This window comes from Excalfactoria chinensis, chromosome 5 (assembly GCF_039878825.1).
Source record: "Excalfactoria chinensis isolate bCotChi1 chromosome 5, bCotChi1.hap2, whole genome shotgun sequence".
NCBI classification, from domain to species: domain Eukaryota; kingdom Metazoa; phylum Chordata; class Aves; order Galliformes; family Phasianidae; genus Excalfactoria; species Excalfactoria chinensis.
This window is the reverse complement of record NC_092829.1, coordinates 38,710,041-38,737,990: the sequence shown is the minus strand read 5'-3', so window position 1 is coordinate 38,737,990 and position 27,950 is coordinate 38,710,041. Positions and strand designations below refer to the sequence as shown.

General features: G+C 41.8%; 1 protein-coding gene across 1 annotated transcript in view; it reads left to right on the top strand.

Moving 5' to 3' along the window:
- RRAS2 (RAS related 2) overlaps positions 1–24,639 on the top strand; it is a 35,680-nt gene extending 11,041 nt beyond the window's left edge. Inside the window, exons 2-6 of the mRNA XM_072337538.1 lie at positions 12,576–12,663; positions 13,075–13,177; positions 15,556–15,664; positions 22,596–22,714; positions 23,152–24,639. Coding sequence (XP_072193639.1) covers positions 12,576–12,663; positions 13,075–13,177; positions 15,556–15,664; positions 22,596–22,714; positions 23,152–23,239 — 507 coding nt within the window. The 3' untranslated portion in view covers positions 23,240–24,639. The remainder of the gene's footprint in view (positions 1–12,575; positions 12,664–13,074; positions 13,178–15,555; positions 15,665–22,595; positions 22,715–23,151) is intronic.
- The last annotated feature ends 3,311 nt before the right edge of the window (positions 24,640–27,950 follow it).

Below are 27,950 nucleotides of genomic sequence, written 5' to 3'. Positions count from 1 at the left end.
TCTGCTCCGTTCAGGCTGAAGGCAGTTCGTAAATTTAGAAAACAAGTTTATTTGAGAACTTATGTAAATTTTTGTCAGAATGAGAGCGTGAGGGGACAGAAGGGAAACCACCTTGCTGGAAACCCCCCAGAACAAATGTTAACTAACCATGTAATGTTGTAAAACTGAAGTATCTGAATACATATTTGAATCCTTCATTTTTAAACTTCACTGCTTTTTTATGAACCTAAATACCCAAAAGCCCACCAATCTTATATGTGGGATAATGCACTGGTCAATGTGAATGCACTTTTGAGAAAGCATTTGGCATTACTTTTCTATATTGTTTTGTTGTTTTTTTGTTGTTGTGGTTTTTTGTTTGTTTGTTTTTAATTGATGTGCATCTCTTATTTTCCTGTAGAACTTGAAATCTAGTTAGCCTGCTTGTATACAGAATTGTGCTGTAAAAAATAATCATATCTATTCAAGGCATATTTGGTAAAGAGCTGTCCTTGCATTTTGGTACAAACGTGTGTGATTCTGGCATTTGTTGCCTGCCTCTTAATAGGGAAAGTCACCAGGAAAAAGGATTCAGGTGTGTCCAAGTCAGTACACAAAGCTTTGATGTTGCAGAGGGATGAATGGAACTTAATTTTACTTAATGACACTTGAATTCATCTGAGTTCTGTTCTAGGTAAGCTGGTGGTGCCTCTGCCATGTTCTGTTTGGGTTGAAGCAGGTTCTAAAATGAAGTGTGTAGAAAAGTAAGTTTCAGTCAATAGAAAGGAAAGGCCTTTATGTAGGAGGTGAGCTTTGTAGCATCTATGAAAGCAATACTAGGAGTGCCTTCTTTGGAAGATTTTTCACATCCCTGCCATGCTGATGGTCCCCCTGAGGTTCATAGAGTTGTTAAGGTTGGAAGAGACCACTAAGATTATTATAGTCTGACTGCCAACCCACCCTCATTATGCCCACTAACCTGTGTCCCCTGAGTACCACATTGACCCTTTTATCAAACACATTCAGGGATGATGATTCCACTGCTTTCCTGGGCAGCCTGTTTCAATACTATACTGCTTTCTCTAAGAAGATGTTATCCCTGATTGGATGTCAGGGAAAGTTCTTTACAGAGAGAGTGGTGAGGTGCCGGCACAGGCTGCCCGGAGAAGATGATTCATCCATGGATGCGTTCAAGATCAGGTTGGATGGATGCCCTGGGAAACCTGGTCTTGTACAAGATCTGGAGGTTGATGCCCCTGCCTGTGGCAAAGGAGTTGGAACTTGATGATCCTTGGGGTCTCTTCTAAGCCATTCAATGATTCTGATATCCATCCTGAACCTCCCTGGCACAACTTGAGGCTGTTTGCTCTCATCCTGTTGCTAGTGAGGGTTAAGCAGTGTACTGGGGAAGGATGTAAAAAGGAGGATGGTAGGATTTGGAGTTCTCTTAGTGGTCTTAAGTTCTGCTGGTTTACAGGGAGTTCACCACTATATTTAATGCATTTTGATGATAAACCTTGTTTGCACGACTAATTTGCTAGCTGCTGAAGCAGAACTGCATCTACAAGCTTAAGATGGTAGAACTAGAGGGAGATAGCTGTCTTGGTCTGCACTGTCACAGCATCTTTTGCTAGGCTGATATCTGAAGTGCTGTGTTTTGAATGACAGAATTCTGCACCTGCAGTTTACCTGAGAAAGGCTCTTCATTGGGGAGAGTGCATTTTGCCCCAGCATCCAGCCCTTCAGAGAAATAATGGCTGAACAAAGCGCTGTTTCCTTTTAGTGGTGTTTATCTGCTGCTGTAGTGGTGTGTGAAGGACTATTTTGGGACCTGCTTTAACATCCTGTGTATCTGAATGCTGGGGGAGAAAACATGATGCCTCTGAGTGTTCTCTCTGAGTGCTGAGGGGCAGCTTGTGGATGCAGCGCTCAGTGCATGTGTTGGCTTGCTACAGCTGGCTCAGTCACAGAGGTGATGCTGCTCAGTGTGGGGCTGCTGTCACTGTGCATTTGCTTTCTTTACTGCTACCATACATGGCCATACTGTAGAAGCTCTTGTTGACTGCTTGTGGTGGGAGAGCATGCAGCACTGCAGCTGGATGTTTACTTGCAGCTTCTTGATGTGGTTCATAATAGATGTGGCTTTTTGTAATGCGAAAATAGATATTTGCACACGAGGCAGTACTTTGTGGTATTGTGTTGTAGGTGAACGTGAGAATGAGCCTGCTAGCTCGGTTCTGGCATGGTGTGTTGCAGGAGCGGTTTATTTCTCTGCCTCAGTTATAACACCACCTGGCTGGGAGGTAGTTGGGCAAGGCAGCCCTTGCTGTTGAGTTCTCCAAAGGCCATGAGAATGGTATCAACACACAGCTGCTTAGGCCCTCCAGCTCAAAAGTCAAGTAAAATATTTGACTAAACATTGTTAGTGCCACCAATACTCAATGTGTTCCTGTTCCATGCAGTGTCTGTGTTAACACCGAGCAAGAAGCGAGTTCCCCCTGAGCCTGCATTGTGGTTTGGGTGGCACTGAGAATGGCAGTACCCTGCAGGTGCAGCGACCAAAGGGAAGAGACACTGTGGTTGGTTTTATTAGTATAAGCAAATGTTTTGCTCATAAATAGGCTTGTTTTTTAGATGGAAATAATGCCTGCTTAAATGCATAGACTGGATGCAGGGGACAAAAGCTTTTTGAACATGAAATTTGAGGAAATGAGCATGTTTCTCTTCATTACTGTTTAACTTGAAGATCTAAAGCTTCTGTGGCCAAAAGCTCTGGTGCTCACTGGATCTTCAGGATCTCTTCCCTCTAGACCAGCTACTGCCAAGCTGCACTGAGGAAGGCAGCACCTGTGACCGGTTCTGCAACACCAAAACTTGCTCAGACGTCAGGAATAGCAACTGTAAAATTGCTTGATAGCTCTGGTTCCTGGAATTGGTGTCTGTTCACATTTACCCATAAGTGAGCCTTGTTGTTCACATTGTACTTTCCCTGTGTGAGTGGTGCTGTTTGGTGGGGGCTGTGGTGGGTGGGCAGTGAGCACCGTCCCTGGGAAAGCACAGAAAACGCTTGTATCTAAACTGTAAATGTCACTCTGCACATTTGCTGGTTAAAAGTGAATTCATTGATTCTGGGCAAACTTGCGTTGCTGTGTTATGGACCAAAGTGTAGCACAGGTGTGTGACATCCAAAGATAAATGCAGGGGCTGGAGCTATTGCAGGAGTCTGTGCTCAGCTGGACTTGTGGGACTGACACCAGACATGGAACAACAACTTCCCATATTTCACAACCATCAGTCTGCTTTTTTTATTTTCACTTTTTCCTTCTGAGCATTGAGGATAATTTTTCCCACATTACCTCTTGTATTCCTTCCCTCTGTCCCACAGTCTAGTACTGATGAGAAAAGCAGTCAGAATGGCAATGTGAAGAAGTCGCTTTTGATCTGGAAGACTGCTACTGATGGTAGTAAGAGGAGTAAGTCTTCACAGTCGTTACGGGACTTTTTCCAGGGGCATTAAGAGATTTAACTTCAGTGAGAGTGCTGTTTAGGCTGGAAAGAAAAGCACTGTACTGCACTGGTGTCTGGACAGTGCTCGCTATTTTTCAAAGCCATTTGTCCAGCTGAAGCTTTCTTTCAGTTGCGGAAGTCCAAGCTGTGGGTTCCTTTAATGCTGTATTTTAGATTTATAGTCTTTTGTTCTATGGAAAATCGGTGCTTCCAAAAATAGTGATGTTAGCTGGGGTTGCTTCTTATGAAGCAGTAGTGTTGACATCTGTGGGAACTGCCTCTGTTTAATGGATGTGTGCTTTTCCACAGGCTTTGTGCCTCATCGTGATTTCAGGTTAATCTCTCTGAAATCTGTGCCAGATACCTCTCTACTGAGCAGGAGTAGAATTTCTCCATCGTACAGAGTTGCATGTTCAGTGGTGCTGTGGCTATCACATTGCTCTGCTCTGTTTGGCTGACAATGGTCAAGTTCAGCCTTTTCCCCTCTATCAGAACCTGATCACTCAAGTGCTGTGTCCAGGTTGACAAACCGAACAAAGGGACACTTGTGTACTGGGAGCCAGAACCATGCTGTTGCTACTGCTAAAAGGCTTTCTATTCCTCTTCTACCTGGCCAAGTTTCCCCCCCCTTTTCACAGTTGGTAGGTTAACCTGACGCCTTGCCTTAGGGACAAGGTAGAAAATGCTCCTAGGTCTTGTTTGGCTCTAAATCCAAAGCTAAGGGTGTAAATACTTCTTTCTTCTATCTGGGTTAAGAAAACAGTACTGTAGCGTCATTCTGTTGAGAAAACATCTTGTGGAGAAGATGTTAAGGTTATGGAGCTTAGTGCTGGACTTGGGAGTGATTAGTGTGTAGGTGCTGTGCTCTCGTTCCTACTTGCTTTAGGGGGGTGCCGGATAATATTTGTTGATCAGGATAACTCTTCTTTCTATCTGAGCTTTTACTTAGCTGTGAACTTCAGGGAATCTGTTTCAGGAAGCAAGAAAAAGAGCAAGCATGTTTTCATCTTGAACTGCAGAACAATGACTGATACAGATGTGCTGGAATAGCAGTTTTGGGGATGTTGGCAGTGCTGTAGTGTGAAGTTTGCATGTGTTGAGGCATTGGGTCTCATCTGGTGTCTGCTGTAGTGTAAAGGAAACTTAAAAGGCCTCAGTAAAAGTGTGCATTTAGTATGTTGTCACTATGGTAGCTTTTCAATATGAACTTTTTGTCTACCAGCTTGCCACCTGCCAGCTATTCAGGTATCCTTTTTGTAAGGGAAAGCTGTCTCAGATGTTTTCAGCTGAACTGATTTTGCTACATGTGCTACAGTGGTAAAACATAGATTATTCAGCTTTGGATATTGGCGCACTTAAAGGATTAACAGACTTCCAAGAAGTTGATAACTTCATTACTTCATAGGTAGACAACCAATTCTGTCATTGGCATTTAAGATTTTTCAGGACTCAAAGTTAACTGCTATGTGGGTTTTAACTGGATGAGGATTTGGGAGGGAAGCTGATAATTATTGGCCTTGCTAATGAAAAATAGACGGCTAAATAACACAGCTGCCACTTCAGCATTCTTGGCACTTCTGGTTATGACAGTTTCAGAACTTAAAGATTACAGTAATTGTCTGTAGTCTATGAAATGAGTCTAGACAGTCTTGTCTCGGGCCCCAAGGTTGGAGTTAAATAAATACATGATTTGAGCAAATAAGCCATCAGAATCATGCTTGTCTGACACAATAGTTCTTAGTAGATTTAAGTACTATTTTATAGCTCTTCCTAAATAATTAGCTCCTTATGATTAGCTAATAAATTTTGGAAAATAAAGTATTCCATGCCTCGCTAATGAAGCAGAACATTTTCATGTTGGATGTTGTCCAAGCTGCTGTTCAAGGGTTCCTGGGGGCTTACTGTGGTAATAAGGAATAAAAAAAAAAAGGATGGAACCTAATGCACTGCTATCTCTGACTACAGTGGTCTCATAGAGTAAGTGAAGTGTTGTTTGGGCTTGGAAAATCATCTTCACTTTTAATTACATGCATGCTAATGATTCTTTGCCATTTTTTCTTCTATTAATGGATCAAACGGTATGTAGTGAAAACTGCTGGGAGCTTTCACTGTTTTGGTTCAGCCTGTTTGGCTGGTTTTACTTGCTTATTTGAGCTAGAAGACATTCATTAAAGTAATACTGTGGGTCCAGATGTCCATAGCTGAGGCCAGGCTATCTGAGAAGTCCAGTTAACAAGCAATTTGCTGCTTGAATAGACTGTAACCGTTCTGATTTGAGGTGAACACTTGGACTCTCCTCTAGGGTTTATCTTTGCCGTGGAGTCAGTTTTCAACCTGTACTTGAGCACTTTCTCTGCATCCTTGAAGGGACCGTAAAGTGGCTTCATAAGACTGAGTGCCCTAAATGTAGCTTGGTAGCCTCTAATCTGAGGTCTCTTGCTGACTGTTTTAATTAGGTCTAAGTTACTGAACTGATGAACTATATTAATTGATTCTAAACCTTACCTCATTACGGTACTTAAATTTATAAATCAAAGCCTCCTGTTATGCAGTTGTCCTAATGATGTTACATATGATCCAAGTAAGCTTCAGCCCCCTATCCTCAGGGGGACTTTACTGAGAAACTTTTCTTTTTTCCACCTACAGCCGTATTCCCATAATCTGACTTTAGGAAAGGCATATAACCAGATAATAAGTGCAAAAAGGTGTGGGCTCCTAGAAGTGGAAACTCAGATGATCCTAAGGAGCTTGTATGCATATGTCTGAGCCTAATGAAGTCTTAGATGGGAAGACAAAGTGCACCAGAATACTTGAATGTTCCTTGAGTTGCAAATTGCTCTTGCGTATATCTGTTGTGAAGGAAAAAATGAAATCAAGACTCATATGTGCTTGCAGGATAGAGCGTGTTTTATAATCAGACATGTTTAGACTTGAGAGACTGCATTGCCTTCTCAAAGATCGTGGCTGGTGCTTACTGCCATTAAAGGGCATTAATTCAAGGCTATACAAAGAAGTCTTGAAAGACAGAGAATGTGAACTTCTCTCTGATCTTGAGTGCTAAAGGCTGTATTGCCATAAGCAGCCAGAGTCCAGAGTTTAAGGTCCGTGTAGTTTACAGCATGTCTGGGAGGGCACTTGGTAGGAGAGCTGTAAACCAGAGGCAAGCGCTTGCAGGCCGCATAGCTCCCACTGCTGAGATGTGTGCAGTGTGGGGAGCTGTCAGCTAGCAATGGGAGAAATGTAAGCACAGCACAGATTTGGACTGAGTTTAAATCTGAAGACTGTTTTAAAGAAAAAATATATATGTATTTTTTAATATAAAAGATGTTCCCATGCAGTTCTGAGCTGAGCCAAATGTTACTCCTTTCTGTGACAAAACGTGAATTAAAAACCTTTTCATCAGTGTTGATGTTACATGTATGAAACTGCTACCCTCTCTGTCCATAACTCAAGTGCTGAGGCTGCATTAACGCTTCACAAGAGGTTCTCCTGATGGTTTATTTAAGCCTGGCAGGAAGTTAGAGAGAAGGCATGCCATCTTTTTCAATAAAGCATGTGTCATGTTTGTTCTGTGAGCCTCTGTGGTAGGAGCACACACTTGCAATTTGTCAGGCTGCTTTGGTTATGTGTCAGATGCCTTTTCTCTGAGACAATATGCCACTTCATGGATCCTCAGGTTTGGGGTTTTTTTCCCCAGAATCCTGTAATTATCTGTTCAGGAGTCAGAAGCTCTCCAGCTTTTGCTGAGCGTAAGCCATTCTGGAAGTTGCTGCAGGGCAAAAATGGGAGCAGAAGTGAGTGCATTTGTGGATGGGAAGTTCAAATCACTTAAAGGAAGAATGGAAAGGTGCTTAGACAGGGTTTAGATGTATACACTGGTCTGCATAATGAAGATGCTTCCCCTGTATCCCCTTGATCCTCTCCAGCCTCTGCTTCCCAGCACCTGCGGGAGCAGCAAGTTGGCTTTGCTGTCAGGTACTTTGGGCAGGGATTGCTGCAAAGCTCATGGAGAAGAGCTGTATTACATGGCTATGCACAATAAATACATCAGTGTACCAAACGCAAGTATTTAATGTATTTTTTTTTTTTAATGGTTTAATTGTTTTTATGGTGTAATTGTTACCTATATATGGAGTGAAGAAAAGAGGGGCACAAGAATGTATGGCTGGGCAATGGGATTGATTCTTTGGTGCTTCCAAGCACAGTTTCTTGACAATTTGTTAGAGATGCATAGATATGGGGAGGAGTGTGAGTTATACTTAACTAAGCCAGGTGTTTATTATGTATCCCACAAAATCTTGATCAGGATTTAAGACTTGTACTTCACAGACTACAAATTGTACGTGGTGGGAATAGCATAGTGGGATGGCTCTTAGGCCTTTATGGGTGAGGTGAGGACTTAGCGTTCTCTGAGATTTGAGCAGGCATGGCCTTAATCATAAATATCACTATTTATGTACACACAATGCTTGTTCTTCAGGAACAGATAAAAACTTATCTATTTGATAAAAGCAGCCTTGTTTTTTTTACCAAATACCAAGGTGGGGGCCAGCAAGAAGCATAGCTGTGCTTGGGTTGCAGTAGTCCCCCTGCACTGGGGTTGCTTTGTGCGTGGCTCATGCCCTCTATTTTGCTGTCATTTCAGTTTAACCTTCTTCTGTTGTTGCCTCTCAGTTTTCATTGTTGAAATTATCAGGTGTTTCACATCACTTGATAATTGCAGTAATTGCAGTTACAAATTGCCTCTGTTTCCCTGGGTAGTCATAACAGTGCTGGCAGGATGCATGCATTATGACAGAAGTACTATAGATGGAGGAAAGCATCCCTGATGGCTTTCAAGCACTGAGTGTAAGTTGATATTTTTCCTGAAGAAAGGAACAGGTGCTCTTTCTGGTTCTATTAGTAAAAGAATGTAGCTTTGTGAGTATGCTACGCAGAGCTTGAAAAAGCTGCTGTGGCACAGCCAAGGGCCTCAAAATGTGTTCTTATGGGCTGGCCATAGGAGTATGCTGTAGTTCTGGTCTTAAACTCAGGTCTTGCCCTGTGCTGCATCTGTCAGTGATGCTTCAGGTGAAGGGCAGAGGAAGGAGCCAGAAGAGAACAGATGCTGGGAGCCTGTGTAGTTCTGTGCTTCAGGTTGCTGGGATGTGCTCCAAGCTCAGGCTGGGTGCTCAGTGCATTGCATTCACCATCATGTTTGTTTTCAGTCCTGACTTAGCAATTACAGCTGGGAAGGATTTGGGGGCTATTTGCAATGCTGAAATTGTGGATGTTATTTAAATCCAGAGATGGTCTGTAACTTCAGCTGGAGGGTGGAAACCCTTCTATTTCCTTGCTTTCACTGGATTGAAACTAAACATTTAAACATGTGGAAAAAATTTAAATAAGCAACTAGTGGCTCTTTAGAAACATTAAGCATATATTTAGTAAATACAACAGAGATTATAGGCACAGCGAGGATGAATATGTATTTTGGCATGTACTGCTCCTTCAGCTTAGTCACAGCAGTGTGCTTTGCCCTTTCTATGTCTTGCAGCTTACCTCGTGGTGCCAAGGGGTGGGATCCAGTGGCTTTTCAGCCTGCTGGCTGTTGATGGCACAATGAGGACTAATTAAAAAAAGCCCCACTGAAAAAAATATATAACTTGACAATGGGTCTGTATCTTTACATGTAAAAATGTTTTTGTTTGGTTTTTTCCTTTGCTAATTGCTATTATTAATTTATAGGGAGGGTGTCCAGGGAATGAGTGAGTCCAGCTAATGGAGGAATTCCCCTTTGTATACTGAAGGCAGCATAATGAGTTGAGGGGGGAGATTATAAACTGAAGGCAGATTTTCACACATCCTCCTTGCCAGAAAACTTGGGTGACTGAGACAATGTGTTAGGAGTTACTCTTATCTTTACAAGGGGAGCAACTGTTGGAACGAACAGTTACAGTCTGTGTGGTAATGTCATTGTGCCAGAGTGCTACAAGTAGAAGCTCCTGGGAAGGTCAGGAAATCACAGGGTTGTAACCAGCAGCACAGAGTTTAATTGGAGGTCTGTAACTAGCTGTGTTCCTTGGGGGTTGGTACCGGATCTGGTCTGTTCAACGTCTTCATCAATGGATGGAAAGCATAGAGTCTACCCTCAGCAAGTTTGCTGGTGATGCCAAGCTGGGAGGAGAAGGTCTGGACAGGCTGAAGGTGTGGACAGAAGGACCTGGACAGACTGGAGAGCTGGGCAAAGAGCAACCTGGTGAGGTTCAACAATAGCAAGTCCCACACCCAGGGAGGAAGAACTGCATGCATTGGTACAGGTTAGGGGCTGACCTGCTGGAGAGGAGCTCTGCAGAGAAGGGTGCTTTCCTGTGCAACTTGCTGTAGAGAAACTGCTTTAGCAGGGGATTGGACTCAATGATCTCCAGAGGTCACTTCCAAACACTATGGTTCTGTGTGTTTGAAATGTGTTTTAGGATGGCGATAATGATTATGTGTATAGGTCAGAGTGAGTTGCCCAGTTACAAGGGATCATAGAATCACTAAGGTTGGAAAAGACCCCTGAGATCATCCAATTTAACCATCCACCTATCACCAGTATTTCTCACTAAACCACTGCCCTCAGTACAACATCTAAATGTAACCTCCATGGTTGGTGACTCCACCACCTCCCTGAGCAGCCCGTTCCGATGCCTGACAGCTCTAGGAGAAGTATTTCCTAACATCCAACCTGTAGCTGTTCTAGACATTACTACTTTTATTTCCTCTTTGCATAAAGGCTTGTGTCCTCAGTAGGTTTTTCTCATCTTGGAACAGAATTGCCTCAGCAGTCTTAGAAAGAGGAAATCTAGAAAATTTCTTGCATAATATTTTGGGTAAACTGTATGGTTGATGAAACAGCTGGGCTTGGCTTCTCATTTCCCTTCTAGGAAGTGAGTGGAAGGAGCCTTGATTTCACTAGTGATGAAAGGAGCGGTATAATAGAAGACCATGTTTGCTTACTATCTTCACAACAGTTTCTTTTAATTATTTACTGCAGTGAAACTGATTGAATGAGGCTCAGCTCCTCAAGTTCATCATGGAAAAACTCTGTTACTTCTGGGTGGGGAAATACAGCAAATGTGTCCCTGTATGGTGACCGATTGCAGTGCCACAAGAGAGTGATCCCACGTGGTTTGTACCAGTCATCATACAGGACACTTTAGCTCTGCCGTTTTGTAGTTTAGCAGAGAAACTGTTGTGGAGCATGAGGGCTCATACATACTGCTTTCATGCGGTAGGTGAGCCTGGCATGGCACAGCATTGCTGAGCAAATCTGCCTGGATTTAGCATTGGCATGAAACCCATAGGCTGGTGGTAGTTTACTTCTGTTGGTGCTGCTCTTAGTCCTTTAAGCACTTCGATAGCAAACTGCATGACTACATCTAGAAAAACACTCAAATCTTGGGCTCCTTGGATGTGCTGGCACAGGACAGCCTTTAGAGGTAAGGGTGCCACCTCTTGGAGTACTTGAGGCTGTGCTGTGTTGTCTCAGTTCTTTAAATGCTGGCTGAGTGGCAGCAGTAAGATCCATTTCTGCTCAGGTTGATGCATGCTGTATCTGCTACATCTAATGTTCTTAAATCAATCCTGACTGAATAAGGCTGCAACCTCTGGTTAATGCTCCCTATAGCAACTAGTCCCAGTGCAATTTGGGAAGTCTCCTTCCACACTAGGAGCTATTTCAGGCACGTTTGCTTTGTCTGCTGCCTGCAGGTAAACCACTGCACTGATTACTTTGCAAACCTCTCCTAGAGTGGCTGTGACAGTGGGCTTAGCAGCGTATCTCCAAGGGAGGGAAGAAAGTGCCCATATGAGCCTTGCTAGATGGAGGAGCTCTGGCATGTGTTAAATCTGAATTTGAGATGAGGCTGATGCTGGACTGTGACAATTTATTCTTCATCTGAGGGAGAAATAGTGCTCCATGTATGTGCAGTTAGTCTGACACTGGCACTGAACCCTTCCTATAGCCAAGTGCAAGATGGCCAGGCTGCACTGTATGCACATAGAATATACACAGCTGGCAAAGTGCATCACAAGGAATGATGTGCCAGTTCCAGTAGGGCAGCAACTCAGTGTCACAGGAGGATTTTAACTACATCCTGTGCTGATGGAGATGTGTCTGGGGAATGTTGGTGGGCTGGTGCTGTATGTTCAGTTATTTTAGTTGTGGGATTTTTTTTCCTATTTTCTGACTGTGCCTTCTGCAAACTTCATTAAGTTTAGGGCACAGATGCTGAGTGCAGTGGTGTCTTGTTGGTATCTTTGAATTTATGTGATGGGGAAGATGCTCCTATGAACTTCTGATGCTGAAATAAACAAGGCATACACCTTATTTTTTGTGATACCCTAATTAATGCAAGGACAGCCCCCCCACCTTTCCCCCCCCCCTCCCCCCCATTCCTCGTGACAGTCAGTGAGTGGCTTTAAAGCATTCCTATTTCCTTTCTGGCTTACAGAAGTTAGTAATGTATGTAGACAGTGCTCTTCTAGTTCCTGTAATACTCATCCAGGTGTCTGAGCAGTCAGGGCAATGCTCATCACCAGTGGTGGTACTGAGGGGTAGGAATTTGATGGTGTCAGCCACTTGTACCACATGAAGTCATTGCTAGAAATAGTTACAAAACTGGTAAAGAATTCTAGAAATTCTGTGATTCTGTAAATTGCTGGGAAAATTCAAGTGCTTCCTAGAAATTACTTAAGGACTGGGGAGGCAGAATCCTGGAAACATACAAGAGGTGCCAGAGAAGTCTGAACCCTGTCACGCATTCAGAGAGACACAGCAATTCCTGGAGGGTCAAAATGCCCCAAGAGACTTCTGATTTCTAGGAATCCCTGCTGGGAAATATGAGGCATTATTACCAGAAGCCAGAATTTCTGTAGTAATCCAGAAAATTCAGTAGCTCTGCTAATAATTTCTATAACTTATGAGGAATAGAAAGGCTATGTTTTTGCGCACAAACTATTGTATGTGGATATTAACCTTCTCTCTTTCACTAAGGCATGGGGCTTCAGAATCTTAGTGTCCTGCATATGTTTCTTACACTTCTTTTTTTTTTCCCCCTTTGCAGTCCTATTTTGTTACGGATTATGACCCTACGATTGAAGACTCCTACACCAAACAATGTGTAATAGATGAAAGAGCTGCGCGCTTGGATAGTAAGTAGTAGAATAAAAACTGCATCACTTATCTGTCATATGCTATCTCTTTCACGGTCCATCTATTTATTTTGTTTCAAAAGTTTTGGTTCCCCCTTGTCAGTGATTTCTTCAAGGACAAAACAGCACCCCTCCCAACATCACCCTCCTGTTTCTCTGTATGTTTTACAGCTGCACCCAAATTAGTGAAAGTTCATTGGACTGTCTTTTAGATTGGTTGGTCTTGAATTTTTCAATCAGTCCCAGGTTGTGTTGTGAACCTTAACAAAAATCCAGTAAAAACTGTGTAGAAGTGATTTCTGTTTAGCTCTTACAAGAGGCTCTTGTAGTATCCTGTCAAGGAGGGTTTTTGCTTTTGGTTTATATTTTTAGAGCTTGAACTGTAGTAATTAATGTTTTGCTTGTGTTCAGTTCTGGATACAGCGGGGCAAGAAGAATTTGGAGCCATGCGTGAACAGTACATGAGGACGGGGGAGGGTTTTCTGCTCGTTTTCTCAGTCACTGATAGAGGAAGGTAAGCCTGATGGTCAGTCATGTTAAATTAACCAAAAAAATTCCATCTTTACATCTGTGACTAGTCTTAAATTGCTGTTCCTAATCCTTCATTGGGAAAACAAACCTCTAATGTTCTGCAGTGTAACATGCCTTCAGCACTGAAAACCCTTTGAAGCAAATTGATGAACTGAAAGGGTCTGTCCCTTAGGGTGTTGGCTGTGCTTCTGTATGCTCAAATGTTCCATTATAGGCCAGTGTACTGGTTTCTTGCAGGTGACAGAGTTAAAGTAAGGGCAATATGTTGTTATGGAGTCGCCATCCCTGGCAGTGTTTGAGAGGTGTCTGGATGAGGAGCTACGAGAGATACTTTAGTGGTTTGCTGTAGCTACAGTAATGGGAGGATGGTTGGACTAGATGATCTTGTAGGTCCTTTCCAACCTTGTGAGTCTATGCTTCTATATCCCAGTTCTTAGGAAATATCTCCTTGCCATGTACTTGTTGACATCCAGTGGCTGGCTCTGTGAGTTTCTGGGCAGAGGCATCCAGCTCAGGCTGTGTCTGTGCTTCTGCAGGCAGGTGTTCGCTGCCTACTCTTGTGAGTTGACTGGAACCTGCATACCTGTGGAGCTGAGATGAAATACAAGTTTTCTGGCAGCTGAGAGCTTGGTCAGGCAGCTTCCAATCGTTGTAAGAGCAGGAAACTGCTGTGTATAAGCAGCTGCTGTTTTCACTATAGTCATCTTCAATGGAGCTAGATAGATAAGTATAGGAGAAGTGGGAAGCGAGCTATCGCGTTTGCTTTGAGTTGTAACAGAAGAATAATAAAATTAGGGGAGAAAAAATCTTTGCAATATTATTTTCCATACAGATTCAGTATGGAGCCTGCAACTTCTGATTTCACTTAAAAAAAAAACAAAACAAAACAAAAAAAAAAAAAAACAAAAAACCTCTCTATAATGAGAATTAAAATAAGTATTCTATGGAGCATACATGCTTCAGTTGGATGTGTACCCTTCCCTTATGAGTGCTGCAGAAGTACAGATTTGTCTTGATGTACTGTCAGCAGAGGCTTTACACTCCTGTCAGAGATCCTTGTCTGGTTTTTAAGACATACTGAACACTTGTCTTAACCTAAATATTTTTGTAGCAGGGGACTATGCACTTCTAAAATCGCCATGTGAACTCCTTGGCTTGTCTGGAAATCTTAAGTTTTTGTTTGCTTTTTTGGCTAAGGATGTGCCTTGATCTTAAGCAGGTCTTGTTGTGTTAAACCTACGTATTACTTTCCCCTCTAAAATCCTTTAGAGACTGATGAGGAACAGAGTTCTTGTTTTTGTTCTGATATTCATTCCATCCAAGACTTGCCTTGTCTGTCTGTGAAGCATCTGCTAGAGGTGTCTGTCTATTGTGGATGAGGCATTCTGAACCATGAGATCTGTGTGAATTAGTTGGTAACTTTCACCAGTTTCCTTCAATTGTTACAGACATCAAAGTGGAATATTAACAGTGGAGGTCTGAGTATGTCTATGGCATTCCTTCTTTCTACTTCATGTTTCCTCTCATAATTGCTTTCGAAGGCTGAGGTGTACTGAATTGTCATGTCTGCCTATATAAATTTTTTAATGAAATGTGAATGTAAATGGCTTCAGACTATACACATGGAATTAATTATAGTAGCTGGGATGTCTGTGAGCTAAAGATAACTTGACTGTTTACTAGCATCACTGTTGAAGCTCTATATGCGGTGATGAAGTTTTAACTGACAATGATGGTTTTTTTTCCTCTCCAAAAATCAATGTTTAGGCCAGAATTAGCATTAATATACTGCGTTACTGGAATACTTCTGTCTAAAAAGCATTACTACCAAATAAGACACATTTGGTGACTCCAAAGCTTTCTGCTCATTTAGCCTTCCTGTTTTTCTCTTGAAGATATAATCTTTTCCTTCCCCATCTCTCTGCCAAATTCCTGGATGTAGCTGTGGAGTTGCTAGCCGAAATATTGATCACCAGTGTTTCCAGACTGCATTTTGAATACTCTAGATAGAGTTGAACTCCAAAATTGGTGTTTATAGATTGATCTGTCTGCCTGATTCTCTTCAACTGGTTGGCATCCTGACACCTCTAAAATGGAACAGTGTTTTGCTTTACCTGTTGTCCAAATGAAGTCCATTCCTCTCTGTTGCCAGCTTGGGTGAGGATTCTTTTAGTTTGAGTACTGCATGATTCTCTAACCGGTCATACTGTGACAGTGGACTCTTTGATGGAGAGCCTGCAGCTGTCTGTGCTGGTGTGGTGTGGCAGGGCAAGTCCCAATAGGTGATTCACCATTCCTGAGCTTGTGTGGAACCTGTGAGTCTATGAATTAGTACACTGATGCTCTATTTTTCTTTTACAGCTTTGAAGAAATCTATAAGTTCCAGCGACAAATTCTTAGAGTAAAAGATCGTGATGAGTTTCCTATGATTCTAGTTGGTAATAAAGCAGATCTGGACCACCAAAGACAGGTAATTAATTTGTTACTAATTACTGCTAGCTCTCTTATGGAAACTTCACTGTTTTTCTCATGATAGAGTGGGGACAAGAAATAAATGGAAAAAAAGAGATGATCCCATATTAGCTAACTATAATGCAAGAAACAACTGTACTCGAATCTTTGAAATAGGATGGCATTCCACATGCAGCAGATCTGACTCATGGGTGATGTTAGACCAAATCTATTCACATATAGAGGTTGAGAGCTTTGTCATGGCTCAGGCATGAATGTGTGTCATTCTTCCTATCTGTTACTCACCACTATGCACTGTGCCAAGCAGAGCACATTCCAGCACTGCCGTTGCTGTTACTGCTCACTGCTGTGTTTTGTATGAATGAGTAGCCATTCGTTTCTTTCCATTTGACCACTTGTCTTCTGCATAACTGAATTAAAGCTTTGGAAGCTGAAAGTATAGCAGTACAGTGACTTCCTATTTGTTTACCTTAAAATTTTGGAATCAGTAGCTTTCAACCTCACTTTTAGTTGTAAGAGAGCTTAAAAGGTTTGGTTAAATGGATTTTCTTTATTGACTCTTTTGGTTTTCATAAATTGATGGTTTGAAATGAAATGGAAAACATTGTATTAATTGAGCAGGGAAGGAGCAGGTGTCAAACTTCTTTCATTCAACTTGTTTCAGAAGTTGTTTTCTCCTGAGATGACTCTTAAAGCTTTGGAAACAAACACAATTGGTTGTTTTTTTTAACCTGGAAGTAAAGTAAAAGCTACTGAGATTTCCATATTTTAAAAGATAAACAAGGAGAGAACAACTTAAATGATAGGATTCTCAGATTTGTTTACCTGACTTTAGTCTGTCTGTGAGTCTTTACCTAAATATTACTCTTTTCTAAATAAAATATTGCCTGTGTCAAGAACCAGTGGTTTGAGCATGGAAACATTTGACTTGAAATAAGTTGGTATTTTGGGGGTTTAGTACACAATTGTTGAAAGATTTTTCTCAAAGAGCACTTGAAGCCATGGAGTTCAAAAAGAAGTTCTAATTAAATACCCTCCCTTGATTGTCACACCCTCTCTATCCAGGATCTGAGTATAGGAAGGTCACTGCAAAACTTAAGACTGATGCTGAAAGATACTGTCTCAAAAGTTGGTCTCTGATCCTTGTGCGTTCCTTTCAACATGGGATGTTCTGTTGTAAAAGAAGCTTTAACAGATGCTCTGGGCAGACTCATCAGAAGTAACTTCACATGTTCGCACATGCACAGAGCTATGTAGCCCATGTCCCTGAGACAGAAGTGGAGGGTGTTCCCACTTGTTGTTGTTGTACCCTATCAGAATTCCTGGATTTAACCTTGCATGTCCTGGGACATGAGGCGCTTCTCATGCCAACAGCTGTGCATTAAGCTATGTAGGTAAAACTGAGCTCTTCTGAAAACTCTAACAGCTGACGGACAAATTTCTAAATACTTTAGGAGGGAAATAACATCATCTGTCAACCCACATTTTCAGAGGATACCTGCAAATGTAAATAGTAATCCTGGAGATCATTCCTAGAAATACTTTGATCTCCTCTACTCTCCTAATGTTACTGCACAGCCTGTAACTGATCAGATTCTCCTTTAAAAGAGGTGCCCTCCCTTTTCCCCTGCTAATCCCTCCATACTCGATTGCTAGTTTCTTTTTCAGAAAGCAGTTCAAAGCAGCTTCTTCCACAGTGCCCAACTTTGCAGTTCTCTTCCTACAACTGAGCACAATAGCATATATCACCAAAAGCGTTTTTTATTGTTGTTTTCATGGCTTCACTTATTGGTCTTAGATGCTGGTAAGCATAACTACTGGTACTGCCACGTTATTTACATGCAAATAGATAGGCTTGTCACTTTTGTCCGAGGTCAGGACTTAATCTTCATGAATGTGTAGTACTTGCAGCTTTGCTGAAATGGCTAGCCGTGTGTTTTTAACTCTTCTCTGCCCCTTTCTCTGTCATGAGATGGGGCTTTGGCCTTAGGTCAGCCCAGAGGAATGATGTGGGGATGTTGAGGTGACATAATAGTTCCCCAGAAGGGAGGGGCTTCCCTCCTTCTTGACTTCACATCTGTGCTCTTTCCTGTGTTGGTGTTAGTGCTCACCCGAGGCACTCTGCAAGCTGAATCATCTTTTTAGACAGGGAGAAAAACAGACAGGCTGGAAGGACTCCGATACGTGTGTAAGTGAAATCAGCTCATGGAGAGATGGAGCGAGTGCCAGAGCTTGAAGCATGGGAAGGGGTGGGACTGTGGCTCTGAGCAGAGCAGGGAGGAGTCAGGGTGGGGGTAAGAAAGTGAGACCTCGCCTTTTGGCAGCAGTGAGCAGTGAGATGTTATCAGCTGGATGTGAAACAGCAGCCAGAGCCTCTGCTCCATCACGTGAGCTCAGGCTGCCAGCATCCATTCAGAGCACTGGCTCAGCTTGCTGACCTGGCTGAAAGCAAGTCCTGCCACCGCATCTTCCCAAGTATGGAGAACTCCAGCCTGCTGCAGGCTGACTACACCAGCAGCATGAGGAAGGGGCAGGAGTCAAGGCAGAGCTCCCCCTCCTGAGCACTGTGATGTGGGAGGTGGCTTTGGGCTGTAGCTTGTGGGCACACAGAAGTGCTGGCCCTCTGCCAGTAGTGCTTTCTGAGCTTCAGAAAGCTAAATGTTTAGAACCAGACTGCTTATGATCATCATCTACCTTTTTCCTGAAGGCAGCAGGCAAGGTAGTGAACTAACAAAGTATGCTCTGAGAATGTAAAATTTAAGTTAAAGGGAAGTCATTTAGCTTGTGTTTTTATCAACTTGTGCTGCTTATTGCAACTAATGCACAGATCTTTCTGCATCTGGAGAGAGTTAAATGTGTATTAAAATGTTTAGGGTGTCTCAAGGGTCTGACCACACCTCCACACAAGGAGCTGAATTCTGTAGTTCAGATAGAGTTCTATCATTGTGATACCGTACATTTGGGAGCAAATAACTAACAATCCTGATGCAGTGCTGACTGCTGCTCAGGAAATACATGGACTGCACAGTACTGCTGAAGTGCATGGGCTCTGGTATGATCCCGATGAACCTCAGTGACATGCTCAAGGTATAGCTTAAGATAGTAGCTGTAATAGAAGTTGGTTGACTCAGGTGTTCTTACAAGAAAATAAATAGGAAGTTTGAAACAATAGTTTACTACAGTAATAGCTGTAACTAAGTGGAATTAAGAGAGGATGTGTTTTGTCTCCTGGAGGTGAAGTCCTGGATGTCCACCCATTTGGCTGACAAAAAACTGATTTATTAGAGGAAGAGCAGCACTGATCTTTACAATTTCTTTGTATGATAAGAATAAAATCACCGATTTTTCCAGATTCCCTCATCAGTCATGGGTTAAAGACGCATCTCTGCTCTTCCCTTGAAGTCAGTGCCATGTAGTGGTCTATCTTAAATGGGTTAATTCTGCACACCAGACAGCATTGGATGCTCCTGCGGTAAGGCAGTTCAGCCGAGCTGTCTGTATAACAATAAGTGCTGCCAACAGGGGAGCAGGCTTGTCAGTGCAGTGCGTGTGACTTTTTGAAGATCACTGCTGGCTTAAATTGGGTCAAGTCTGCTCATTCCCCGGATGGCAGGGTTTCAAGGAAAATCCAAGTTGCAACAGAAAAATACTTGAGTTTCATTCAACACTTGTTTCAGATTTTACATTGTTGCTGAGCTAATACAGTGAGCTGGTGTTAACATACCTATATTGCTGAATATATTTGAAACAAGACTTTAAGGAGAGGACATTTTGTCTTTATTTTAGGCCTACGCAGATGATCAGCAAGGCCACTGATGCCTGGCAGGTAGTCCTGAGGTTGGACCTTTCTCTGCATGGGCCTGGATACTAGCAGACAGTAGTTCATAGCTTGCTGTTGCATGAGTGGCTTGGCCTGAGATGTCTGACAGTGGCCAGATGTAGTGATGACTGATCTCACAGAAGGATTGTACCTTCAGGTTTTGCCATGACTTGCTTGCTTTCTGACTTCTATTGATACCAAGCAATCAGCCATCTGATGCAGTAGTTGAATACAGCAGGCTAGTCTTTGACTAGGTATAATTGCTTCATAACCAGATTATGTGTACCGAAGGGTTTCTTGGGGTCTTTTGTCGGAGGGGATCCACAGTCACCTTCTGACACCAGTCCAGTATACCCCTTACTCTGTCCAAGTGTAAGGAGAAGGTATGCAGGCAGCGTTGTAGAAGTTATTTAGGTGGAGGAAAGAGGAGAAATGTCAGAAGGTTTGTGTTCAACAATTATCAGATACAATAATGTAGTGGGAGAGCAGTCTGAAATCCGTTCTCAGGACTCGTGCACATGTTGAAATGGAAACTGATTCAGTAAAAAGGCTGTTACTTAGTGGGAGGTGGGGGATAAGTTTTTCCATGTATGTCTTGCTTGTTTACATCCATTATAGTGTTTAATTTGAGTAGCCTCTACCAACAGTATCTGAAAACAATTAGTAAAATAGCTAAAACAAAGGATAAGCATTGCGAGGGATGCCCCTTTGTATTCACACTTAAGCTTATTTACACAAAGATCGTCAATGCAGAACCAACGCACCCAGTCTATTAGAAATTCTGTTCTGGGAACGTAAATTTGAGTGTTCCCTGAAGAATATATATATATAATTTTGATTTTGCTGGTGTCCTTTAATCTCTCTTGTCTTTCTTACTGAAGTCTATTGTGGTTGTCATACCTAAGCTGGGTGCATGGAGAATGTGAGAGAGTGGGAGCTCGTAGTTTTGATTTCTGCTATTTCTATCTTTGCTTTTTCCAACAATTCCCTTGGCTTTGAAAGCAGATCCTGTCTGTTCTGGCCTCTAATTTACTGCTTGAGCGTTGCAAATGCTTCCATGGTGTGCCCAAAACAAACACACAAATTTAAATTGGTTTTGTTGAGATTGCTAACATTGACTGCAAGCTGTTTCACAGTATTCTGATAAAATTAGATAAAATGGCAATAAGATTATTTAGAAATTAAGCAGTTACAGATGTTCTTGCAAAAACAACACGGGCTTTAATGTTGTATCTGTAACGTTGTACATGCAGGCTTTTGGGGAAGTACAGCTTCACTTTATTACAATGTTAGTTTCTTACAGCTACATTTGTTCAGTATCTCTAATATGCTTTTGATACAGTAACAAAGAAAATAGTGATGATGTTGGTTTAAAGGCCAGGCTCAGTTTCTCCTCAGGACCGTGCTTTCTTTTACAGTCATTGAGTTTTATTTGACTTTAATCTTCCTGGGGCTACAGTAGGCTGTGCAGGGATGAAGAAGGGGGTTGTTTTTGCAACTGTTGTGTTGGTACTTGAGCTTATTTTTGTCTGATGAATAAGACAAAAAAGCATTAAAGTTTTTGAAAGTCTCCATGCAATCTTTGAGGGTTCTGCAGTGTCATTGACATGCCATAAAATAGCTGAGAGTGTTTCTCAAAATGCAGCTTCTGAATAACGATACTTCAACATTCTGGGGCTGGGGGAGGAGATGAAAGTGGAGAAAAACCCTCGAATATCATTTGGTTTTCAGGTGGTAGTGGAGAATGGAAGGATCCCAGTCATTAATTGTTTGTACCCTGCTGTTAGAAATGCAGGTGCAATAGACAATGTTGGAGTTGTGTTGCAGTGTAAGTGGGGGTGCCAGTGACGTAGGAGTCAGATGGGCCCGGGATGCTGTGAGTGAGGGCTCTCAGGCCTTGCATGTAGCTGTAGGAAAGTATTGCATGTCACAGAGTACTTCTACATCTTGGACTGTGCTGGGTGCTCGCAATGATGCTTTTCTATTTCCTTCTCTTTCTGCTTCTGTGTTGTTTCTTGATCTCAGCGTGCATCTGACTGCCTTTTCAGAAACAAACTAAAAATAAACCCTCATGGTCTTTGTTCTCATTATATCAGCCCTGTGCATGCTGGTTTAACGTATTTCTGTGAAAGCAGTGTAATCTTTGACACTTATGCCACTAGCTGCTGCCTTGGCAGGATCTGTTGCACTTCCTTTTATCACCAAAAGCTGCCCTTTCCTCCCTGTTCTGGGGGCAACTTCCTGTTGAAGGCTTTTTCAGTGTCTTGCACTGAACGAGGTGGCCTTTGTCATCTGTCCTCACTGCTTTTGACTTCATCCAAAAACATGCAGCCATCTCCTTTGTTTTTGCACTGTGACCAGCTTTTTATTCCTTTCTGTATTGGGAGTCTTCTCACTTACTGCCTTCTGCTTCACCATTTCAAGTGTTATTCCATCTCTTTATGACTCTCTGTTTCGTTTTGATCTCCCTTTCCTCCTCCCAAGGGGAGACAGAGTTTCATTAGTTTCATCTCTTAAGTGGGGAGACTTATGTATATTTAGAACTCCTGTGACTTAAGGTAGACTTAAAACCGGCTATCTTCATATATTGATGGGTCATAAATAAATTTGTAATGATTCAGAAGCTAACCCATGTTTGTGTTGTTTGGTTTTGGGTTTTTTTTGTTATTGTTGGTTTTTTTTGTAAAGTTGAAATTCTATTTTTTTCTCTAGATTTATGTGGGCCAGGGAAAGTTGAGTTCAGCATTCCAAGCTCTTGTGGTAACCCCAGAAATCTTGACTCAGGCAGTTGATTTTGGGGAGTTCTTGTGTGCTTAGAAAGGGAAACTTGGTCTTGTTATGCAGAAATGAAGTGAATGGGAGGCAGCTGCAGTGAAGGAAATTCCTTGTATGTTTGGTCTTTGTTTATAAAAAGACTTGACTTGAATGTGAAAAGATGCATTACAAGAATTCATTTTCCACTTGTATTATGTGGGCAATGTAGAAACTGGTCTGTGGCCAGATAATCGTTACTGGTTGAGGGAAGTAGACCCTTAAGCTGTATTTGCAGTGCCTACTGACACAATTGTGCCAGCACAACGTTTAACTGAATGGTGGATTTCTCTTACAGGTGACACAAGAGGAAGGTCAGCAGCTAGCAAGACAACTTAAAGTAACATACATGGAAGCCTCAGCAAAGATCAGATTGAATGTAGACCAAGCTTTTCATGAACTTGTCAGAGTTATAAGGTATGGTAACTTAAGTCCAAATAATTAGTGTCCCCACATTAATGGATAGCTTGAGCAAATGCACTGAAATGTAGCAGGAGGCAGCTGAAAAAATTCTGCCTGCTCTGAGCTTCAGCCAGTATTCTGTGTTCTAAATTCTTCCTGTGTAATGTAATGGTAGGAATATTTACGTGGGTATTATGTGTATTCAAAGGAGAACTTTATGACCATAATCTTTCAGATTTTACTGAGCACCCAGGAAGCCAGTCTGTAACATAAATGTGAATGCTGGCCTTCTCTAAAGAGCAAAACCAAAATACTGTTGCTCACTTCTGGTTCTTGAAATTATTTAAGTCCATCCCCTATGCAAATATAAAAGCATAGAATTGAAATACAGTTTCTATGTTTGTTGAACTGAAAATGGTTCTATGAGTTTAACTTGAAATATCTGTTTCTAGGAAATTTCAAGAACAAGAGTGCCCTCCTTCACCAGAGCCAACACGGAAAGAGAAAGACAAGAAAGGCTGCCATTGTGTCATTTTCTGAGAATCCCAAGAACCAAGCTGTCAACTGCCAGATTATCATAGTTTTTTTGTTTTTTTCTTTCCATCGTTTTACATCACTTCTGGTATTGGTCTAGCCTTATATGTGCATGTCCTAAAAGTGGTCACCAGAATAGCCTTAGTCCAAGAAGCTGGCAGAATAGTTCTTGAAGACTCGGTCATCTTGGGGCAGACTTCACAACAAAACACTAAGGCTGCTTCTTTAATACCACAGTTCCTTCCTTCTCTCCCTTTAAGAGCTTGCACCTTGTGGAGTTTTATTCGCAAAGGAGATGAAACAAAACCGTGTAGGACAAGGTGTTGAAGTCACGCATAAGTTGTCTCTTGTGAATTAATTTATTTTTACTTCTGACGTTTTGTTAGCTATTACAAAGACCTATATTGAAGTACAGAGAATACTTTAAAAAAAAAAAATGTGGGTGGATTGGCTTTTTTGCCCTCAGTTAAATTAGACTTGAGTATTCAGCTAGCCTTAAGAAACCTACACTGAATTTCATTGTCAGCAAAAATTTTCATCTCTTATTTATGCTGCAGTTTTGTTTCAGTGGCCAAAACAGTCTACTGTATTTATTTTTAGAATCCAGAACAGCTACGGGAGGATTACTGCTACTATTAGAATATGGCCAAATACCTGAGCTTATTCTGGATTGAGGCATTTCAGCTTCTTATGAAATTTCACATCATTGTTTGGGCGGGGGAGGGGAAAAAATTGTCTTCCTTTGTATTTCTGGGTAAGGGATTAAGGAAAACTAAAATTGTAGCTGTTTTTGTTTCATGTGATATAAAAATGAATTTGATCTTTCCATTGTCAGAGATGATTAAATGTTTTTGCTATATACTTTTATACATTATTTTCTTATCAAACTAGTTAACAAGTATTTTTATATGTTTGTAAGCAAATATGCTTTCACAGCATAACTTGTGTATATGTAAAGATGAGTATTTAATTCTCACAGTTCACTTTTAACTGACAAAATGTGGGATTTGCCAAACTGTGGTAAACTTCTCCTTACTCTCCTGGTTATACCCAAGAACGGCCAACTATGTGCCTGCTCAACACACCCATAGAGTAAAATCTAGTGTTGTGTTTTAATCCAATTTCAGTACCCTTTACTAAAGACTGACCATTATGTGAATTATTAAACTGTAAGACTTTTAACTGATTGTTTAGTTAAACCGTGGATGGCTGTTTAATTTTCAGTTCTGTGGATTGTGTTTAAACAATTCAAGAGTATGTTCCCTGATATTGAAATACTGAGTGGTATTGCACAGTTGTCACCTTACTGAATGTGTCCAACAGTTCTTTGAAACTTGATTATTAAGCAAACCCTTGTATAACTTCAGGTGCTAGAATTAAAGATGATCTAACCATTACTGGGGGGTAAACATAATTGCCTCTTTCTGACTCTTCTAAAACCTGGTTCTTTATGGAGGGTGGGGGAACAAAGGAGGTGATGGAGCCCAATTTAGGAGATCATTGTGCACATCTGCACCACTTTCTTCAAGCTTGAAAGTGAAGTCGTTTCAATTTTAATTGTGATAGATGGTAAAAAGCCAGTATTTATTCTGACTTAAAATGTGTGATCAGCGGTCTGCTCAGCAATTCCACTGTGCTTCCAGCTGTGCTGTCTGTCAGGTGCTCTGCCATAAATCTGCAAATGTCTGCTGAGAAAGCAGTGTTGAAACAAGTTCTGGTTACCTTTCCTGCAGCCAAGCATTAGACCTCGGAGCAACACTAGAACCGTGCGTAGCAGAGGAATTCAGTCATTCAGAGACTGTCAGGCTGTGTAATTTGGAGTTTGAGAAAGTGAGTAGCTCCTCCTTCCTCCCTTGAAGTAAAGTACTTGGGCGGCAAAAGGTTGCCTATGAATAATATGTAAAAAAAAAAAAATCAAAGTAGGAGTTATGGTGAAAGTACACTTGGGAGATGGATTACATTTTTCAAGTCAAAAGTAAGAAATTACAGCTTGTAGCAAAGATTGTGTGTTTTATTGTCTCTAATATGAAGAGCTCTCTGCAGTTAAGTCACTAACTGCACTGGTGTATTAGAATGAGTTAAGCCAACAAATTGCAGCTTGCACATTGAGGCGAAAGCTGTGAGGTGCAAGTATGATTATTGTTTCATCTTTTTCTTCTTTTTGGCAGCTCACTCGTGAGAGATTGATCTTAAAATAAAGCTGCTGCATTGATAAGTCTTCTAATATGTAACTAATTCACAGAGAAGGTGGAGAGCACCACACCCTTGTGTTTCTTCCTATGTAAGGCAAAACTGCTTTGAGGTGGTTGATGCTAAGCAGCCTGCTCCTTGTCTGCTGAGCCACACTCTAAATGTGGTAAACTTAAGCTAGTCAGAATTGGGAGCATGAGGTGCTGCAATGGAAATTTGCTCTAAGAGTTTGTGGCAGTGTGGTAGTTGATGCTGCTCTTCTGACCTGCCATTCCTACCTTGGTAGCAGTTAGCAGCAACTGGTTGTTTTATTCAAAGGTGATGGAAGAAAATGCTGCTTCAGTCCCCAGTGTGTTGCAAAGTACAATGGAAACCTTGTTGGCCTTCTGACATTAGAGCTGCCAGCAGTAGCTCCAAGCTGTACACCCTGGATTGTTTGTGAGTTGATATTACCACCTGTAGGATAGCACTTAAGCTGACAACGTAAAGGAGAGCTTTTTGAGACTTCACCTAGCAGAATAAATGCTTAAAGTTGTCCCTTTCTTTTGTAGCGGTTGTTTCCACATCTATAAATCAATGAAGCTCATGCTTAATGAGTTTGGGGTGCTTAAAATATATCCATGAATGACCTGCTTCTGCTAAGGCACAGAGAGGAAGGTTTGGGTCTTTGTTTCAAAGCACAAAATGACTCACCTCTTTCCAGAATCCACAGCTCCTGAGACTGCTGCTCTCCTGGAGGACTAGGGGTTACTTGCTTATAGGTAAAAGCCTTTTTGTAAAGTTGGTGAAGTTTTATGGGTCATCCATCACTGGGGAAGAGCACTTCCTTGTAAGTATGTTTTTAGTTCTGTATCCTTGCTTTGATTGATGGATTTGCTTTCTCTGATATAACATGCTCTGCATCAGTACTCTTTAAACTAACATGCACAAGTGAAGAGGTGGATTTCCAGAGGTACTGCGTCACCTCCTCTCAAATCTGCTGCTTTTTGTGGTACAGGCTGTTGTGGTGAAGTAGAACTGCTGGTACTGACGACAATTATGAAATTACCTTGATTGCACAGGAAAGAGAAAAATAAAAACAATAAGAGGATAACTGGCTTTGTCTGTTTCCAGCCTACTGCATTGGGTGTCTGCACAGACTGTCTCCCTGCAACCAGTCAGTCACTGCTGCAGGTTAAAACTAATCTAGTACAGCAAAATTGCAAAGCTGTGTAGGAATATGAAGTGGATGATGCCCCCATCAAAGTTGTTCTGCTTGTTTTTGTCTTTAGTTCATTAATAGACATTTGCACTGACCTGCAGTGCAGAGTACATTGGTAATGCCCTCCCTCTTCCTGCACAGAAAAAATAAAGGAAAATTGCTGTTCCTCTCCCTGCTGACACTGACTCTTACTGTTGGTTGCGTAGCAGTGCCTCACATTTAGGCTGTCAAGCAGGAGGCTGTGAAATAGAAGCCCCAGGACTGTAGCCGTCACTGAGTGGGGTTCCTGCCCTGTCTTGTCTTGATGCTGTAATGATCTCATTTCAAACAGGAGATTCCTGAAGTCAGTTGCTGCAGGCTGAGCACTGCCTGAAGTTACCCGGACTTATTTAGAAGTTTGGTGCTTGGAGAAGCTCAGGAATCTGCTAAGCAGTTTCTTTGCCTGCTAAGTATTTGTTCACTTGATTTAGGCATAGATCTTGGTGGCTTTGTACTTTCCTGTGCTCTAGCCTGAGTGCAGGCGTACAGCACATTAGGTAGGAAGCAAGAACAGGTAGGACTGCCTTAGTGGCCTTTTGCTGGGAAGACAAAGTGCTTTAAATGAGGAAGAGAAGATGTTGAAAAGACGGCTGATTAAATTACAAGGAGAGCATAAATCCCAAAGATGGCATTGGGAATGTGTGTTGTGATCGCTTTGTGTAGCTGTGCTGGGCTTTTACAGTGAGACCACAGCTATTTTGGAGAGTTTGAGAGCTTTTTGTGGATGGAATGTGAAGGGCAGATGATGTCCCACACCACGGCTAGATTGGATTAATGTGTGTAATATAATTAGTGGTATTCCTGAGCCGGCCCACAAGCAGCGTGCAGAAGTAAATACATCTTCTTATTGCTGGAATGCAAGTTCTGATCTGCAGAGCTACTTTTTAAACCTGGATTTTGTGAAGTGCATTACACAGGGTATTTGGTGCTCATTAATCAGTAGTGACAGCACTTTGTGCGTTATTTTGTTCTTTAAAAATGCTTCTGACAAAGTATTGCAGAGAGGGAGAAGTTAGCACTGCAAAGTCCAGCCACTGAAAATTGAAGTAGAGGCAGTATTAAAACCTCTTAGCTCCTCACCTCTGAGTCCTAGACGTTAGTTAACCCGTATTCCAGTAAGTTTTAATTTCAGTTGAACCTGGCTGATGAAAAGTTAATGGTCTGAATGCATCCCACGTTCCTCATGGTGTATAAAAATGAATGAACTTAGGCCAGTGATGTGAATGTCTTGTATTCCTTAAAGTCTTTGGTAAAGCTGACCTTCAAGACCTATCTGGGACTACATCC